The sequence below is a fragment of the Tasmannia lanceolata genome, unplaced genomic scaffold (genome assembly GCF_043159265.1).
Source record: "Tasmannia lanceolata isolate RefF3 unplaced genomic scaffold, GAP_Taslan_0.1 ptg000003l, whole genome shotgun sequence".
Taxonomy (NCBI): Eukaryota; Viridiplantae; Streptophyta; class Magnoliopsida; order Canellales; family Winteraceae; genus Tasmannia; species Tasmannia lanceolata.
This window is the reverse complement of record NW_027518680.1, coordinates 62,018,435-62,037,930: the sequence shown is the minus strand read 5'-3', so window position 1 is coordinate 62,037,930 and position 19,496 is coordinate 62,018,435. Positions and strand designations below refer to the sequence as shown.

Sequence of the window (19,496 nt, the reverse complement as noted above, 5' to 3'; positions counted from 1 at the left end):
CACATAGGATCACGATAGCGTGTGTTTATTTCCTTGCTTATTTACGTGCTTAGCTATAACATTTACCTGCTTATGTGTTTTACCTACTGGCTTAGTCGTAGCTTTTACCTGCTTAACTGTAGTCTCATATGTTTAGCGGTAATTCTCACATGCTTAGCTGTAATTCTCTATCTTTATTAGGTTACTGATTATTATCCTTTACTATCATCTACTGACGTTTGCTCATTGCGTAGGTTTACCTTCTTAGCTGTAGCACTTTACTGCTTTACTGCTTATTCTATCTGTCATTTACTGCTTTTTAGATGAGATGTGTTAGAATTTTATTTTATATTAGGCGCTATGTATTCGCCCCAATGTAGATAGGCGCTATGAGTCCGCCATAATTTTCATTACTACTTTTTCTTTCTGTCATTTACTGCTTTCTAGATGGGATGTGTTAGGATTTTATATTAGGCGCTATGTATTCGCCCCAATGTAGATAGACGCTATGTGTTCGCCGTAGGTTTTTATTTCCTTATTCTTTTATTTGCCTGGCATTTTGTTTATTCCTCATTTCATTTACTATTTCTTAACTCATTTTATGATTAACTGCTAATTTTAGATTTCTTTTCCTGTACAGACTCATACATTTAGCTGTAGTACGCATGTATTCGTCCACCAGAACTTAGACACCCATTAGGCATGTCACTCATAACCTAGCAATGCTTAGGTGACACACTTCTTTTATTTATTTTGTATGTGCTTATTATCCCCGGGTCATGCATGTTTAGGTAGACGTTTTCCTCTGGGATATTCGTTTCCATTTCACATGATTTTCACCCAAAATTCTCTAAAGTTAATAAATAAGAGACCAAGTGTTCGCACTCAGGCGAATTGGGGGGTGCTCTTCGGACCTTCTCCATTCGTCACCAGGCACACACCTTTTGTATCTCTGGTTATCCATTGCAAACAGAGCATTTGTTTTGGTTCCATGGCGTATTCATGGATGACGACTCTGAGTTATTTCAGGTACGTCTTGGTTTCTAGCCCTAGCTCCGGATCGAGACGTATCTCTTTCATTCATTATATCGCCACTCGTGCTATGCTATGAGGGTAGCACCATTTTGAGAGTTCCTTTATAGAGCTCTCTTTCATTGTGGAGATCTCAGAGGATTGATGGGGGATCTTGCGTCCCTCGGTACCAGTCCTCTCAGATCGGGGTCCACATATACGCTTGACATTTTAAAAGATTATGGTATTTTAGGAGGCCGCACATCCGATTTTCCTATGGAACAAAACCATAAGCTTAATTCTACTGATGGGATATTATTACCTGACCCCACAGTATATCGTCGCCTCATTAGTAGACTTATTTATTTAACTATTACTACACCAGATATGGAGTAATAGTTAAATAAATAAGTCTAGATTTTAAGAGAGGGGAGTTTCAAATCTCTGCAATGGATTTTCAATGGATTTTTACAACACAGAATGGAGTTTCATTTTGGCGTAGGAAAGAAGAAGGTAAAAAGGTAAAAATGTTAGGTGAAATGCAATGGGATCCATTGCTTACTTTGTTGGAGGAAAAACCAACACAAGGGCATTTTTGTCCTCAAACACTCATTGGGATGCGTTTGACCCCTTTTTGAGAAATTAGCCAACTCCACCCTTTTTTGAGAATTTCAGATAAAAAAAACACATTTTTTTGAGAATTTTTCCTATTTTGTAAATTGCAAAATTTTTAATCCTTTTTTGTGTTTATGTTTATTTACTGTTTTTTTTTAAACCAAAACCGCATTAAACTTGAATTTTTGTCTCCCTGTTTTACTGCAGAATCACGTTATGCTAACTTTGAGTCGTTGAGAGTTTTTAAGGAGTTAAGAAAACATTAGGCTTTGTTGTTGATATGCGTAGTTGTTGCCATTGATCCATATTCGGCCTCTGTGGATGACCAAAAAAATGTAGTTTGTTTTATTGTTCGCCAAGAAACTGGACCGGTGCTAAGATAAGTGATGTAACCAGTTGTAGAGCGCTGTGAAGTGGGGCAGCTTGCTCATTCAAAGTTGCAATAAGCTGGACTTTGGAAGGAGTTGTTTGATGATAGGACAAGACCTTGAATAGGCAATCCTTTTAGATATCTAAGAACTAGATATGCAGTTGCAAGATGAGGCTCCCTTGGCTGGTGCATATGTTGACTAAGTATGTGCGCAACTAGAAGTTCCTTCTTAACTCCACTTTCCCTGAAACTTCATTATCCCTCCTTTCAAAACACCCTTTATCCCGGGATTCCTTATTCGATGCTATGGCAAATAAGTCGGGGAATACCTGCGAGCACCCCAGTATTTAGTTTGTGTACACAAATCCCCAGCAGGTCTATCTTCGGACCATTCAAAGTTTACCTGATATAACTCCCAAATACACAAAAGTTAACATCATACCGTAGTGCGGCCTGAAATGATGGGCACTCAATTAAAGTGGGCCCCGCACGAGAGCTTCCAAATACCTATTGTGGGACCGACAGAAGATACCCCCTTATACATCCATGGTTTAAAATGTCGACTGAAATCCGAAATATCGGATATCGGTGGGGACCGAAACCGGAATTTTCTGAAATTCCATTTTTAGCCCTTTACGATTTCGGTCCGAAATTTTGGTTTTTGGTGGGGTCCGAAACGGTTACCGAAACCGAAATTTTAAACCTTGTATACATCCTACCTGAAGGCCTTAAAATAATGGACCCCTCACTAAAATAGCCAGTACAAGTGACTATATTGAAACGTCGAGGACTCAATGCCTGAGTGGAAAATGTTGGATTGTGTGGCCATCATCCCTCAATCGTGGATTAGCAATAATGGAATGAGTAAATCATGGTCATTGATTTGAGAACTCGATATGCAGTTGCAAGATGAGGCTCCCTTGGCTGGTGCATATGTTGACTAAGTATGTGCACAACTAGAAGTTCCTTCTTAACTCCACTTTCCATGAAACTTCATTATCTCTCCTTTCAAAACACTCTTTATCCCAGGATTCCTTATTCGATGCTATGACAAATAAGTCAGGGAATACCTGCAAGCACCCAAGTTTTTATTTTGTGTACACAAATCCCCAACAGGTCGTATCTTCGGACCATTCAAAGTGTCACTGATGAAACTCCCAAATACACAAAGGTTAACATCATACCCTAGGGTGGCCCTCGCACATGAGAGATTCCAAACACCTAGCGTGGGACAGACAGAAGATACCCCATTATACATCCTACCGGACGGCCTTAAAATAATGGACCCCTCACTAAAATGGCTAGTACATGTGACTATATTGAACATCGAGGACTTGATGCCTGAGTGGAAAATGTTGGATTGTGTGGCCATCATCCCTCAATCGTGGATTAGCAACGATGGAATGAGTAAATCATGGTCATTGATTTAAGAACCTCTACCCAAAAAAAAAAAAAAAAATCCCCTTTAACACAATACATGCATGAATTAGTTATTGTATATTCACATCACACATTTTTGTCTGACCCTGCATAAATGAGAAGAAAAGTACTCACAATCAAGCACTCGACTTGTTGTGCGTGAATCATTAGGTGGATGGGAGCTTTAGGGAGATTACTCGCATAAATTTCATCTGGGCACCAAATACCTTGAGAGTGGTTAAGCAGTATAGTTGTGGGAAGAAGAAAATGCATAAATTACATGTGTTTTTCGGTGGGGAAACAATATTAAAATTGGTGATCAAAGTTGACATAGAACAGTGAACATGTTTTGGCGAGGTCTGTACATTGCCTCCAAGGGCTCGGCCTTGGGCATGGTTAGGCCTCTCCCTTCGCTCATGTCCAATTTCTCTTCCCCAACCCTTTCCCACTCGAAGCACTGAATCAGAGTACCCAATGTCAACCCCACCATCCTCACGGCCAAGTTTGCACCCGGACATGCCCTCCTTCCATGCCCAAATGGCATAAACTTGAACCCTTCCTTTTCTCCTTCCACACCTTCAAATCTCTCAGGCTTAAAACTCATGGGATCCACCCAAAACTTTGGGTCCCTCCGAATGGCCCACATGTTCACCATCAAGATTGTGCCACGTGGCACGCTGAAACCTCCAACGGTGCACTCTTCAGATGACTCATGGGGTACTAGAAGTGGGCCCACAGGATAAAGTCGGAGCGTCTCGTTGATGACACAATGGAGATATGGAAGGTTCGGAAGATCTGATTCGTCGATCAGACGGCCTTGTCCCACTTGGATATCTATCTCAGCCTTTGATTTATCCAACGCATCTGGATGGTTGAGGAGAAGTGACATTACCCATTCTATCGTTAATGCTGAAGTATCTGTTCCTGCCGATGGCATCGTCTGATCAAATTTAAACATAATAAGATATTGTAGTTATGCATGTAGGCTTCATTTATTTTCAATAAGACGATGTATAGAAGGTTTCTAGGGGCCAATATCTAGCCCCTTAAAAAATGAGCGATGATATATCTTTGATATTGGCTGATATGTCCAAATTTGAGAGATCAGAATATTGTCCATACATTGGAGTTTGAGATATTGGAAGATCGATAAATACTTAAAATTATAATGAGGATAAAGTGTTTAGAAGATTGAAAAAAGGGAAGGGGCTTACCAATAGTGTGCCACAATTGTAGAAAAGAAAAGAAAAGAAAAATACTGTGTAATTCATATGGTGGGCCTAACCTTGGTGTGGCGCGTTTGAAGACATGGTAGCCTATGCATTTAATGATAGAGAAGGAAAACATATCACTTTTAGGCTCTGTTCACTTGCGTTCCCAGGAAAGCAAATCCCTGGAAAACAGCCTCTTTTTTCCTTGAAAAGACCTTGAAAAGACAGAATTCTGGTGTTCACTTGCTTTCCTGAGAAAGTAACAAGCCTAGGTGGAAAATGTCAAATAATGACATGGAAATTGCCAAAAATGATGTTGAAATGTCTCTTTTCTCACAAGTGTGGGAAATTGTTGGATTTGCTTTCTCGGGAAAACTAGTGAAAAAAGGTGGGCAAGCAGTTTCTCGGGAAACCTTTTCCTGCACAGTTCCTGCGCACGTGAACAGGCACGGGAAACCTTTTCCTACACAATTTCCCTGGATTTCTTTTCCTAATGCCACGTCGGATTCCCAGAAAACCTTTTCTTTTCCTTTCCCGGGAAAACAAGTGAACAGTGCCTTAGAGTAGTAAAGGTAAAGAAAATGGTCAGTGAGAAGCAGGCATGTGTGAGAAGTTTTGAAATCTCTTCACACAAACAATACTTCAAAGGGTGTTAAGTCATCCAAAGAAAAACATGTAATATGATGGAAATGACTTTACAAGAAGAATGATATGAACTCAAATTGTAAAGTCCTCAATCACAAATATTCCAACATAGTTTCTTTCTTTCTGTTTTTTGAAAGGTAAGCGTGATAGAACCTAACACGCATTAGAGAACAATTGATAATAGGACCCAATTATTGCAACCAACGTCATGCAAGAGAGACGTGTTGCAACTTGGACTATTAAATCCTTATCCGCCTACAAAAGTCCTCAGGTTTTATTAAATCCTTATCCGCCTTGAAATCTCTTGCGTATTGAATCTTCTTTGACATTTATGTTACATTTGTGTTAATTTTCTCTATGTTAGTTTTTATATGAATCTTCTTGCAAAGTTGAATTGAATATAGGGATAAGGGATTTGTTAGGGACCATCTCATAAGGCATTTTGCGGAGGAAAACGATCATGTAAAAGAATGCGAGTAGTGCTACAAGCTACAAGAAGTGGGGGATTTCTCGCATAAGGCATTTCGTGGCCCGGCTGTTGCATGTGAGAGCAGCCCACACAGGCTCAGATATTGTCTTATTCATTTAATTCGTCTACCATGGCCCGGCTGTTGCATGTGAGGCCAACCTTAACCCGACCCAACCCGAGTTCCAACCCGACGAGGTTCGACACGAGTTCAACCCGACTGAACCCGAGATCTTAAGCTTAGAAAACAAAAAGGAAAAGTTGTATTTTGATGATCGCACTCCTTCCATCAGATGGGCCACACCCTAAATAGCTTGTTCCCCAAAATTCATTTTCATAGGTTGATCCTAACCATCCGATCTATAGAGGGATTGAATATTAGAGGGTTGAACCTAACCCTCTATAGATTGGAGGGGTTAGGATCAACCTATGGAAATGATTTTTGGGGTACAACCTATTTAGGCTGTGTGGCCATCTAATGGACGGTTTGGTCGGGTTGCAACCCTAGTACTCAACGATGGTGACGATCTTCTAGATGTTGGAGTTTTTAAGTCTTCAGTCAGACGTTACCTTTGTTTTATAAAGACATACGAAGAAAAGACATACGAAGAAGACCAATCAAATGGGTGGCTATGATCAATTTAGCGTGGGACCCACAATGCCGTAGTGCACGCGTCTACGTGGGACCCACAGAGGCATATTGCAAATTCACACTTCAAAGACCTTTTTCTTTCTTCTCCCTTTTCTATTATCTTCTTCCTCCTCTTTCTCGCCTCAGAAGTCAAAAGTCTTAAAGTAAGACACATAAATACATGTGAAAGACAAAGACCACGGAGGGGTGTGTCGATATCAACTACGCAATTCCCGGTAGATAAGACAGAAAGACCCAGTTTGACTGGAAGGAAAAAATATCGGAAACTCCCCATTCTTAACCCCTCCTTCCTCTCCCATTCTCACTCCCCTTCCTCTCCAAAAAGAGCGCAAAATGGAAATCTCCCACATCATTTTAGCCACAGCCACCCTCCCCCTTCTCTTCTTCCTCTTCAAACTCATATTCCCCAAACAAAAGCTCCCAAAAAATCCACCCCCATCCCCTCCATCTCGCCCCCTAATAGGCCATCTCCACCTCTTAAAAATACCCCTCCATTGATGTATGGTAGAAGTACAATACAGATGGCTAGGATCGTTCCGATCAGCTAGTAGATTCCTATATGGGTGGCTAAACTGATTATTTGACTGAGAATTGAGTTTATTTTTTAGTCCAAAATCCAAATAGAACAGGTTAGAAAAATTAGGCAGTAATGGGCAGAAATCAAGGATCATATTCAGCATTCAGGCCATTTCTTCCCCGGGCCACCCCCTTTAGTGTATTTATGACAGCTCATTTTACTCTAAAAGGGGGTGACTCAGGGAAGAAAAGGGGATGGATATATCATTTCCCCTAGAACAATGGTGTGGGGGGGGCAATCGGACATATATATATATATGATAATAATGCCCAACTACCAGTCATCTCTCTGTCTCTCTCTCCCTCCCCTATAAATAGAAGGGTCTGAAGGTGATTCTGCATCTTCAACCCAGGCTTGTTTTCTTAGGGTTTTAGAGTTTCTCTTCCCTTTCCATGGAGCTTCCAAGTAAACTGAGTTGTAGGTTATTGCCTTCATCATTTCTCTTTCATGTCACCCTTGTCTCGCTCCTATTCTTATCAGTAGAATCTACCACTCTAGGAAATGAAACCGATCGACTAGCTTTGCTCGCCTTCAAACATGAAATAACCCATGACCCTAATGGGGCTTTAACCTCATGGAACAAATCTCTCCATTTCTGCCAATGGCTGGGAGTCACATGCGGTCATCGTCATCCTGAAAGGGTCATTGCCTTGAACCTTGGCGATCAAGGCTTGGTCGGACCCATGTCGCCTCACATAGCAAATCTCACCTTCCTCCATAAAATCAAACTCGGAAACAATGGATTCTACGGCCAACTCCCCCCAGACATGAGTCGTCTATTCCGTTTGCGTCATCTCAATCTGAGCCTCAATTCATATGAAGGAGAAATACCAGCCAATCTGACTGCCCATTGCCCAAAACTCACGTCCATGAATTTAAGTTACAATAATTTTGTTGGGGGGGTTCCCAACAAGTTCCACTCGTTCTCTCAGCTCGCTTACTTAAACCTTTGGAAAAATAATCTCATAGGAAACATCCCAACTTTCCTTGGGAACCTTTCATCTCTCATCTATTTAGATCTACAATATAATAGTTTGGAAGGAAGCATCCCGCACGAGCTCGGACGACTAACCAGCTTAAAAGTCCTTCAACTCGATGCAAATAATTTGTCTGGTATGATTCCTCAACCAATTTACAATCTCTCGTCTATTTTTGCTCTCTCTCTGCAAGGTAATAAGTTGCATGGAAGCATTCCACCCGACCTGGGCCGCTCTCTCCCTAATTTAGTTGAGCTTTTCATGGCTGATAATCTATTCACGGGACCCATTCCAGTCACTTTATGTAATGCATCACGACTTTCAATGGTTGATTTTGGTGGGAATAGCTTTAGTGGATTCCTGCCTATGAATTTGGGAAGCCTTCGAGGTCTCTATATTCTTAGCTTAGCAAGTAATCAGCTAGGAAGTAGAGGCAAATCCAACGACATGATTTTTCTCACTTCTTTAACCAATTGTACTAGTTTACAACAACTACAGCTGGAAGCCAATTACTTAACTGGTGCCTTGCCCAACTCTCTAGCTAATCTCTCAACTCAACTGACATACCTGGCATTAGGAAGAAACCAGATATTTGGGAGCATCCCATCAGGTATTGAAAATCTGGTAGGCTTAACAGCACTAGGCGTGGAGAGGAATTTTCTCACAGGTACTATTCCTGTTGGACTTGGAAAGCTTAACAAGCTGCAATTATTGTCCTTGCACACAAATGGATTGTTCGGTCAAATTCCATCTTCCCTTGGCAACATAACTCATTTGTTAGGACTCGATTTATCTACAAATAAATTACAAGGAAGCATTCCATCAAGTCTTGGAAATTGTGTATATTTAAATGAATTAACCCTTAGTCAAAATAAGCTTAGTGGTATCATACCCACACAAATTCTTAAGCTTTCCTCTCTATCGAAATACCTTGACTTATCCCATAATTCTTTCACAGGGTCCCTTGCATCAGAAGTTGGAAGCTTGACACAACTTGGGAATTTATTCATTTCTTATAATAGTTTATCAAGTGAAATTCCCAGTACGTTAGGAAATTGTCAGAGTTTGGAATACTTACACATGGATCATAACCTCTTTCAAGGAACCATTCCTTCATCATTGGTCAATTTAAAAGGTATTACAGAGCTAGATCTTTCACACAATAACTTGTTTGGAAAGATTCCAGAATACATGGAAAAGTTTCACTTACTCGAGTATCTAAATCTGTCTTTTAATGATCTTGAGGGTGATGTACCAAAGGAAGGGATTTTTAGAAATGCAAGTGCGGTTTCAGTTCATGGAAACAACAAGCTTTGTGGGGGTATCCTAGAACTACAACTGCCAGCATGCCCTGCCCAAGTTTATCAGAAACGTGGAATAACTCATTCTCTGAGAATAATAATTTCAACAGTCAGTGTGGTTTTATTCCTTATTATACTATCTTGTTTCTTTGCAACCTTCTATTGGAAAAGAAAGTCGCGAAAGAACCCTTTAGTTATGTCGCCTTCGGTGGATCAATGGTTAAAGCTTTCTTATGCAGAGTTACTTAGAGCAACTAATGGGTTCTCTTTGGAAAATTTAATTGGTGCAGGAAGTTATGGTTCTGTTTATAAAGGACATTTAGACCACAATGAAATGATTGTTGCAGTGAAGGTACTCAACCTTCAACAACACGGGGCTACTAAGAGCTTCAACGCTGAATGTGAAGCCTTAAGAAACATTCGGCATCGGAATCTCATTAAGATCTTAACTTCTTGCTCAAGTATTGATTACCAAGGCAATGATTTTAAAGCTTTGGTTTTTGAGTACATGCCTAATGGGAGTTTAGAGAAGTGGTTGCATCAAAGGGGAGATGGGCAACATCCATTGATGAACTTGACCCTTATTCAAAGGCTAAATGTAGCCCTTGATGTGGCATCTGCATTGGATTATCTTCATCACCATGGACAAACACTACTTGTTCATGGTGATTTAAAACCGAGCAATGTTCTTCTTGATGATGACATGAATGCCCATGTGGGGGATTTTGGGTTAGCAAGGTTTATTTTTGAAGGCACTTCTAATCACTCTAACAATAAAAGTAGCTCGCAAACAATAAAGGGATCTATTGGATATGTTGCTCCAGGTAAATGACTTTATCAATATTTTTTATTCTTTATTATTATCTTATAAGATTTTAAAATTTTCATTAGCTTGATTATAAGATGACGTTTTATTTGGCAACATCTCATAGTTTCTTTCTAACATGAACAAAGGTTTGATTTTTGTATTCATGTTTAAATGGAAAGAATATGGTATGGGTGGAAAGAGATCTACGCATGGTGACGTGTATAGTTATGGAATCTTGTTGCTGGAGATGCTCACAGGAAAAGCTCCTACCAATAACTTGTTTACAGATGGCTTAACTCTCAACCAGTTCGCTAAGATGGCGGTGCCAGATCAAGTGATTGAGATTACAGACCCACAATTGATCTCAGAAGAAGTCCAAGTTGTCAACAACAACAGTGAAAATCATACCATTATGAAAAATAGAATGCATGACTGTGTGGTCTTGATGTTCAAAATCGGTGTCTCTTGTTGTGCAGAATCACCAAGAGATCGAATGCAGATGGGTGATGTTGTCAAAGAATTGCATGTGATCAAAAACTCATATCATGGAATTGGCATCCATCGAGAACGGAAAAATAGGATGCCAACTTTACGTGAGGGTTCATCTTATCTTAGCAATAACTAAGGTATTGATTGAAGTTGAATGGTTCAATGACAAGAATCGTTGGAAACATTTGCCCATACCCTCAAAATGAGATGTAGAACTTTAATGCGAGGATGTTTATGTCATGCATTTACATTGATTTTCACCTCCATTTAATTTGTTTGTATTCTCTTGAAAATTCCAGCTCTCTTCTTTGTTTGTTCTTGAAAATAAAGCCATATTGAGGAAATAGACAGACAAACAATGCTGCTGAAGGGGGTTGAAATATAAATTTCCCTTTTGAGAATGCTATAGAGTCCATCACTTGGCATAGTCTGTCTTTTTTCATTGTAGTACTTCAGTGGATTTAGCTTCGTTGATTGTTTAGTTCAATGTTAATTTAGGTTTATTCTGTAAAATAAAATTTGAATAATATCAGTCTTTATTCCTCGTACCGAGGGCCTCATTTAAAAAAAGTACGCTTAAGTTATGATTGATTTTGGGAAATGTTATCAGCACTACTGTATTTTGATGATCGCACTTCTCACTTTATTAAAACTACGGTATGGCCCGCACCATAGGATGATCCAAACCATCCATTGGATGGGCCACAGCCTAAATAGGTTGTGCCCCAAAAATCATTTCCATATATAGGACAACCCCCTTCAAAATTGCAAGATTACATTTGCTCTTCGACAAAGTACAATAATAGTAAATATCCCATTTCGAACTATATCTCATATGAAAAATTATCCAATGCTCACAAAGCATTTCTTAGTTCTATTTCTTCAAATATTGAACCATCTACCTTCAAAGAAGCCATGCCACATGCCCCTTGGCGTGAAGCAATGGCTAAAGAGATTGCTGCTTTAGAGCAAAATAATACATGGACTTTAACTTCTTTACCTCCTTATGCTAAAGCAATAGGATGCAAATGGGTTTATAAAATAAAATACAACTCCGATGGCTCTATAGAAAGATACAAGGCTCGTTTGGTAGCCAAAGTCTACACCCAACGAGAAGGCCTTGATTATCATGAAACTTTTGCACCTGTAGCTAAACTCGTTACAGTATGTTGTTTACTTGTGTGGACCCCGATCCCGAGGACTGTGAGCGAGGGACACGAGATCCCCCGTCAATCCTCTGAGACCTCCACAATTGGAAGGAGAGCTCTACCAAGGAACTCTCAAAATGATGCCACTCACAGCATGGGTGGCGATGTATATGTATGAGATACCTCTTGATCCGGAGACAGGAGCCTAGAAACCAAGACGCACCTGAAAGTAACTTAGAGTCGCCATCCAAGGAAATGGGCCCTGGAACCCCATAAAGTACTCTGTCACAACGGATAACCAGAGATGCAAAGGTCCGTGCCTGGTGACGAATGAGGAAGATCCGAAGAGCACCCCCAATTCGCCCAAGTACAAGCACTTGGTCTCTTATGCCATTTTTAATTAATTTTGAAGAGTTTTGGGCGAAAATTAGGTGAAATGGGAACGAGCACCCCCGAGAAAACGTCTATCTAGCATGCATGACCCGGGGATGGGCACAAGAAAATAAACATCCAAATCTTAACTCATCGCATCTAATCCTAACTCATCACATTCTAGGAAAACAGTAACATCCGCATGCAGAGCTATAACTAAACAGACAATGATAGATATAATGAGATAGTGAAAGCAATAAAGAGCTAGATCTAGACAGATAATCAGGATAAGACGAATAAATAAACGTTATAGCTAAGCAATCAAAGCAGTAAAGCAAACACACTAGCATGCGAACCTATGCGAGGACAAGTTTGAAAAATATCAATCAATCACACGCTAGAGAAATAAGCAAACTAAAGGTAACATAAAAGAAACTAAAGACAAACACGCTAAGAGATGCACGAAAAGAAAGGAATCAGAAAGTCGACGGTATGCAAGGACTAGAAATGCCAGGGAAAAGAAAATGGAACACACGATAGGCTCAGAGGGCGATTAAAAAAGGAATCAAGCCCAGCGATCCTAATCTGCTGAAGATCGGACAAGTCTCGCGATCGTCATGACCTATCGTTGGGCTTCAGCGAGGACAATCCCTGTGAAGGGCCTTGTGAAGGGGCCACGCTACGTCATCGCCAGTCCCAAAACCCGATAAAACGTCGGAAAACCGATGAAAACCGAAAAATAAAGATCAAAATCGAAAATAGAATGAAAAGAGGGCTCCAAGTGACCTGGCAATCACCATCCTTGCCCGTTTTTAGTTTTTGTTTGAAAATGTTTGAAAATATTTATTGAAAGTGTTTGACTGAACTTGGGTGGACCCAAGCTACCTACGTACCCTGTGAAAATGGACCAAGCCAACGTAGTTCGAAATAACTTCTTCAAAAAACATTTTTGGCGCTTTTGATGTTTTTTGTTGTTTTTGGATTTTTACTATTTGATTTTTATGTGTGTTTGCTTATCCCTTTGATTAAAAGGGGGTTTTGGCTTAGGAGATTTCCGTCTGTCGTCGCCTAAACCCGAGGAGAATGACGAATTGTTCCCCAAAATCGATGGGATCACGAAATGCAGAGAGAATCCCGAGGGACGTGAAGAGAATGGTCCCGAAAGAAAACAAGGAAGAATCCCTGGATCCTATAAGAAATGATGACCTCAGAAAGAAGGGAAACCCCTTCACCCTGTAAGAATCCCAAGAAAGGAAAGAGGATGTGAAACCCCTAAGTAACAATACCATCCTCAAGGAAGCTTATCTATATTGTATGAATCTAGAGCCCTTTGGACAATCTAGGAGCCATGGGAGATCAGATAAGATAGTGCAAACACGCTTGGCTCAATACCATGGTTAACATATTTAGCCATCTCTACCTCTTCCAAGCTCCAAACTTTTAAGTCCCAAACCAATTCGAGTGTGATCCAAGCTAGAGACATGCAGCATTTGAAATTGCCATAAAGAAATAAATCCAATTACCAAATGTCAAATTGATGGAGCTGCGCTATCCTCACATTATGGTAGTACAAATGTCAAGGGGAAAAATACTACCAAAACTATATTTCTTTAATTGAACTATTCTACCTCGTCCTTTACTGCTCGAACAACCATTCAATGCTCTTATCATCCATACAATTCGCACACGTCAATTACGAGGAGGAGAAAATAAGCTAATTTGGTTCAATTAGCAGAACATGATAATGCTCACGAACGAATACAGACATTAGCACCTCCATGTTCAAGCGGTTATACCCAGCCCCTCCTATCTCTTTTAGTCAAAATTTTCTTCAATGATCATGTGAACTTTCAAAGGGAATTAGAAAGCCAATTGGAGCAGAAAAGACAACTTAAATTTTATAACTAAGAAATATGACAGTGCTAATATCAATACCTACAAGTACTCTGCTTTGATAGATGCACTACACTCATTCCATTTCTATTATCAGTGAATGAAAAATGAAAAACCACAAATCTTTGCTGAATTTGAGTACTACTATGAGAAAACAATTAAAACACAACAGGAACAAGCTAACTTTTCATGAAATTTTTAGATCTTTGCGATAAAAATATCATAAGATAAAGTTAGATCATTACCTGTGTTGGGCAAAATTGCAATCGTCAAATGTTCATCGGAGCTTCGGTGTCGGCACCGGAAATGGTGGAAGAAATATTGATGGCAGAGCTCGGATCGGAGATGGAGTTGACACCCAACTAAAAAAATGTGCAGAAGACGTTGAAGTCTCAAGAGAAAAACGACGCCAAAAATCAATGGTTGCTTGTGTCGAAAGTAGTGGTGGTCGGAGAAACAGGGTAATGGATAGTGGAGGGATAAGGGGTTTGGGATGGAGAGATGAGTGGAAATAAAGTGGGAATAGACTTATGAGTACGTATTGGGTAAGAAGAAATGCCGGATTCCGGCGAAGTTGTCGGAAAAACCGGTTTCCGACGCCCCCCCCCCCCCCCCCCCTCTCTCTCTCACAGTTGTAAATGGGGTCTCCTTTTTTGAATTTTTCTCCTTTTGTTTACTCCCTTGTGCAGGTGAAACCCCGTTTGCCGAAACCCTTTTTCTTTAACAGAGAATGAGGAAGTGATGGAGGTTGGGAGTAATGGAGGTGGGTTTATGAAAACTGGTTTAGGTTTTAATGGGCAGGAAATGGGTTTGGTAGATAGAGATGGGTTAGATTGGTGATGATGGATGGTAGGGATGGTGGTGGCTGTGGTGGAAGAAGAAGAAGATAGTGATGTTGGCCGGAGCTCCGTCGATTCCAATCGGAGAAGACGAAGGGGTGATGGTGAGGGTGGAGTTGGAGGTGGCACGACCGGAGTTCCGGTGATGGAGAAGTTGCAGAGATGGTGGAGATGTGGTTAAAAATGGAGGGTTTGATGGTGGTGAAGAGATGACCGGAGATGAGAATGGTTTAGAGGTGAAGTGGGTTTCACAGATTCTGGATTGGGGTCGGATTCATGGCCGTTTGGTCGGAGATGGATGGCGGTTGGGGGAAAATTGCAGAGGTGAGGGTGAAATGAGTTTAATGATGGTGGAGAGATGGCGAAGGTGATGGCGGAGGTAGAGAGGGTAGCTAGGGCCGGAATCTTGCCGGATTCCGGCTTGGATGGCTGGAGAAGATTATGGCGGTTGGGTCGGTGGAATGGGGCCTAGCTAAATGGGTTTGAGGGAGATGGTGGTCTCGGTAGAGATCGGTTGAAGGTGGTGGTGATGTGACTGAGATGTGGCCGGAGATGATGATGGCTTGCCGGAGGTGGGGAAAATGGGTTTGCCGGATTTCGGCCAGAGGAGACGAAGATTGCGGCTCCCCGATTCTCCCTCCCTCTTTTTCTTGTATTTCTCTGCAAAATGAGAAAACCCTCTTTTGCTGTGTGCTAAAAAAAAAATTGAGAAAATCCCTCCCCCTCTGTCACGAGCTCCATTTTGGGTTAAATAGCTAGGGTTATTTCCACAGTTGATCTCAACCCTTAATTTGGTATATTTTCCTCTTGATTGCTCCCAGCCCTTGATTTACTTCCCCAACCCTAATTCCATTGTAGAAACCCTAAAAACCTAGAATGTTCAACTAATCTAGACCCTACACCTCATCTTTTTTAATCCAATGGTCTATGTATGTGGCTTGTAAAGGAAGAAATGCAAGCTTCCAAAAATGCCCTTCTGAGAGGAGGATTCTACACTTTTATCAACATCCCTATTACCCCTTTTTTGCTTTATTGGGCACCCATGCTTGGGTACTCTACTCCCTTTTACAAAGAAAAATCATATATTTGCCTTCTCTTTCTTCCATGGACAACCCTTTTTAGCGTACTTTCTACGCTAGAGGGGGTGGTCTATGCCAGAACAGGGGAAGAGAGAATTATTTTTTCTTGCATATATTTTTTCTAGGGAAATGATATTGACGCAACCGTATTTTGATAATTTCACTCTCCCTGCTTGTCTTTTCTCACTTGTGGAGTACTCTGGAAAAATGTAAAAACCATTTGATAATTCTTTAAATCCCAAAACAAGCTGGGTTAGTGAAAATATCAAAATATGACTGTGCCGATATACATTGGAGCTTGGGGGTTCAAATAGAGGAGTGCCAATACAAAAAACTTAGGGGTATTTTGCACTTTTTTTGTAAATTCCGAAAAAATGAAAGGGAATGTCGGGGCGATTAAACGAAGGATATCAATGCGGTTTAGGTATACTGGGGCTTTCAGAGTATTTCGGAAATGGATAGCAAATGTGCACTCTTGGGTCTTTCAGGTTCTTTCGCACTCTAGGCTCGGTTTCGAGAATTTCAAGATTGATTTCGGACATGCTGGAACCGGTTTCGGGAACTTGAAGCTTGATTCTAGGGACTTTGAATTCGGTTCCGGGACTCGAATTTCAGGATTTATTCAATTTTTGGGAAATTTGGGTCAGGTCAAAATGGGGTGTCTACAACTTGCAATTGCTTCCATCAAGAAATGGTCACTCCACCAACTTGATGTAAATAATGCATTTCTTCATGGCGATCTTCATGAAGAAGTGTATATGGCCATTCCGCCCGGATTTTCTGGTAAGGGGGAGACAAGAGTTTGCGTGCTTAATAAATCCCTTTATGGTTTAAAACAAGCATCCCGTCAATGGTTTGCTAAATTATCAGGTGCCCTCCTTTCCCATGGTTTTGTTCAATCTCGAGCAGATTATTCTCTTTTCACTAAAAATTCTTCTTCTTCTTTCACAGCTGTCTTAGTTTACGTGGATGATATCATTATCACTGGTAATGATGAACATGCCATCATGGCTTTCAAAAAATTTCTCAATAATAAATTTCATATTAAGGATCTTGGCATCCTCAAATATTTTTTAGGAATTGAAGTTGCTCGTAATAATACTGGCATTTCTTTATCACAGCGTAAATATACTGTAGACACCCCATTTTGACCGAACCCCTATAGCTTGGTTCGAGTAGAAACCCTAGTAAAGTAATGTTTTAGAGTCTAAAATTTCTTCTTAGAATATGTTAGGATCCCAAGTAGGTCCCTTCAAAATTCTGTCGAAATTCGTAAAGGTTTGCTTAGTGAACGAGCGAAGTAGATAGCGTAGTGTAACATGGTATAGTTTAAAAGAGGGAGTTGATTTATCAGATCAAAGAGGTTCCAATACCAATTACTGTGTGTGCACAACTAAAGAAGGAAAAAACTATCATGCAAGAGAGTGCCAATACCAGTTCCCATATATATAAAAGAAAACAAAAATTGATTCCCTTTCCATTCATTTGCCAAGGCCACTCCCTAATGGCATAAAAGAGTAATCATAATGCACTACCAAGGGTTGTCCAATGCAATGCAAGGGGGGGCTGAGTATGTCATTAACCTTATAAAAAAAAAAGTAGAAGGGGGAGTGAATTATTGAGGTAAGGGTGTGCTAATATGAATCTCTAAGTACAAATGATTATGGAGAAGAAGTCAAATAGGCAGGGTGTATTTACCAAGGCAAGGGTATGCCAAAATCAACATACCTCTTATCTATATATACCAATGACTTAGGGCTTTAATAAATAAAAAAAATTCGTTGAAACAGAGGAAGAGAGGTAGAGGCGACACACACACACACACAGAGAGAGAGAGAGAGAGAGAGAGAGAGAGAGAGAGAGAGAGAGAGAGAGAGAGAGAGAGAGAGAGAGAGAGAGAGAGAGAGAGAGAGAGAGAGAGAGAGAGAGAGAGAGAGGGCTTAGGGTTTTGGTGGCTAGCCACCATTTTCTCCTTCTTTTCCCCATCTCCTGCCAATCACCACCATCAAACCTCCCTCTCAGCCTACCATCAAACCCTAACCCTCAAACCAAAACCCATTATTACTACCTTCATCTCCTCCACCAACAGACCCTTCGTCCCCCATCTTCACCTTCTCTGTCACCATCTTGACCACCGAAACCCCCTTTTTCTTCACTTGGCCACTATTTTCCTCTTTTCCATTAAAATCACCCAAACTACCCCTACAACCATTAAACCCAAACCCTTATCCATTAAAACCCTAGCTCAAGCCTAGCACCATCATCCTCCTTCTCCTTCTACCATTACCCCTACCCTCAAACCTTTGTTATTTAACCCTCATTGAAATCCCCCTCCAATGGCCTCCATTCAAACCCTTTCTAATTCACTTCCAAGGAAAAGAAAAAAAGAAGGTTGCAGAGAAATCAACATTAGCAGCATAGGGAGGCTCTTCATTTTTTTTGGGAGAACTGGCTGAGAGAGAGAGAGAGAGAGAGAGAGAGAGAGAGCTTTGAGTAGAAGGAAAAATTGAGAGAGGCAGACCGCCATCAACTCCATCTTCTCCCACCCTTCATCGTTTCCACCATCCTATCCATAGCTCTCAGACCCCTTTTCCGGCAAGCTCTTGTAGCGATTTTCTTCCGTCAATGTCGAGATCCGACCATAGCTGATCTGATCTCCAGCAATTTTGAGGATTCAATCGACACGAGTTGAATTTCAACCATTCTACAGGTAATTTCCGTTTTCTTGCCTCTTATGTCATTGGTAAATTTCATCGATTTCATCTTGTTTTCTTCTTAGATTGCATGAATTAGGCCCATATTACTAACCTGTTCTTTGGATTCCTAGTGGGAATGATAGTAGACATGAAAAATTCTATTGGATTATCTATATTCCTCATCTGGGTGCCCTGAAAATATGAGATTATTTGGTTTTGCTAATCGGAAGTCACTTGTAATTGTTATCAATTTTAAACTTTGATTCCCCCATAATTTTGGGTCTGTTCAAAGCATATTGAGAGCAAAATGTTCCAAGATTTCCTTTTAACACCCAAGTTGATTACAGACATGAGTATGTGGGGTGGCTTAATTACTAAAATACTTGAAGAATTGGGTGCCACCAATCAGAGGAAGAAAGTGGGCTTGGCTATTATCAAGACATAGTAATGCATGTACCGGTGTCTTCATAAACTGATGCTGACACTACTGTGTCTATATAATGGCATAAACCCTGTGATTTCACTGCTTAATTGGTTAAGTTTTGGGGCTCTCAGAGAAAGCTAGCATAAGCTTCATTATTCATTGATGATGGTACTGTTTGTCTTGTGCTATTGAAATTATTTTGTTTTGGTGTTATGAACACAATGAGCATCATATGAAAAATTCAGGGTTGTTGATAGCATAGTATAGCGCGAATTGGCAAAGAATGATTCGATTTCTTTTCATTATATTTCCTCGGCAATTACATCGATGTTTCCTCGGTCACTTTGTCTTCCATATGCCCAATTTGCATTCCTAGGCAGGTAGGATTATTGCATTGCTTTCCCATATTGTTTCACTTACCCTCTGTTCATTTCTTCTGGTGGGAAGTGATGTTCACATTGCTGAATGTTTTCAATGGTATCCATCCAGTGCATTTCCTTGGGTTAGATGGCTGCTCATATTCAA

At 40.5% G+C, this 19,496-nt stretch overlaps 1 protein-coding gene and 1 pseudogene across 1 annotated transcript; one reads left to right on the top strand and one right to left on the bottom strand.

Moving 5' to 3' along the window:
- Positions 1-3,627: 3,627 nt before the first annotated feature.
- LOC143870001 (cytochrome P450 81Q32 pseudogene) lies at positions 3,628-4,331 on the bottom strand (annotated as a pseudogene).
- Positions 4,332-7,213: 2,882 nt separating this feature from the next.
- On the top strand, positions 7,214-11,060 carry LOC143858271 (uncharacterized). Its single transcript, XM_077368924.1, has 2 exons — positions 7,214-10,047; positions 10,211-11,060. Exons 1-2 carry the CDS (start codon positions 7,338-7,340, stop codon positions 10,654-10,656), a joined length of 3,156 nt encoding a protein of 1,051 aa, XP_077225039.1. The 5' UTR covers positions 7,214-7,337; the 3' UTR covers positions 10,657-11,060.
- The last annotated feature ends 8,436 nt before the right edge of the window (positions 11,061-19,496 follow it).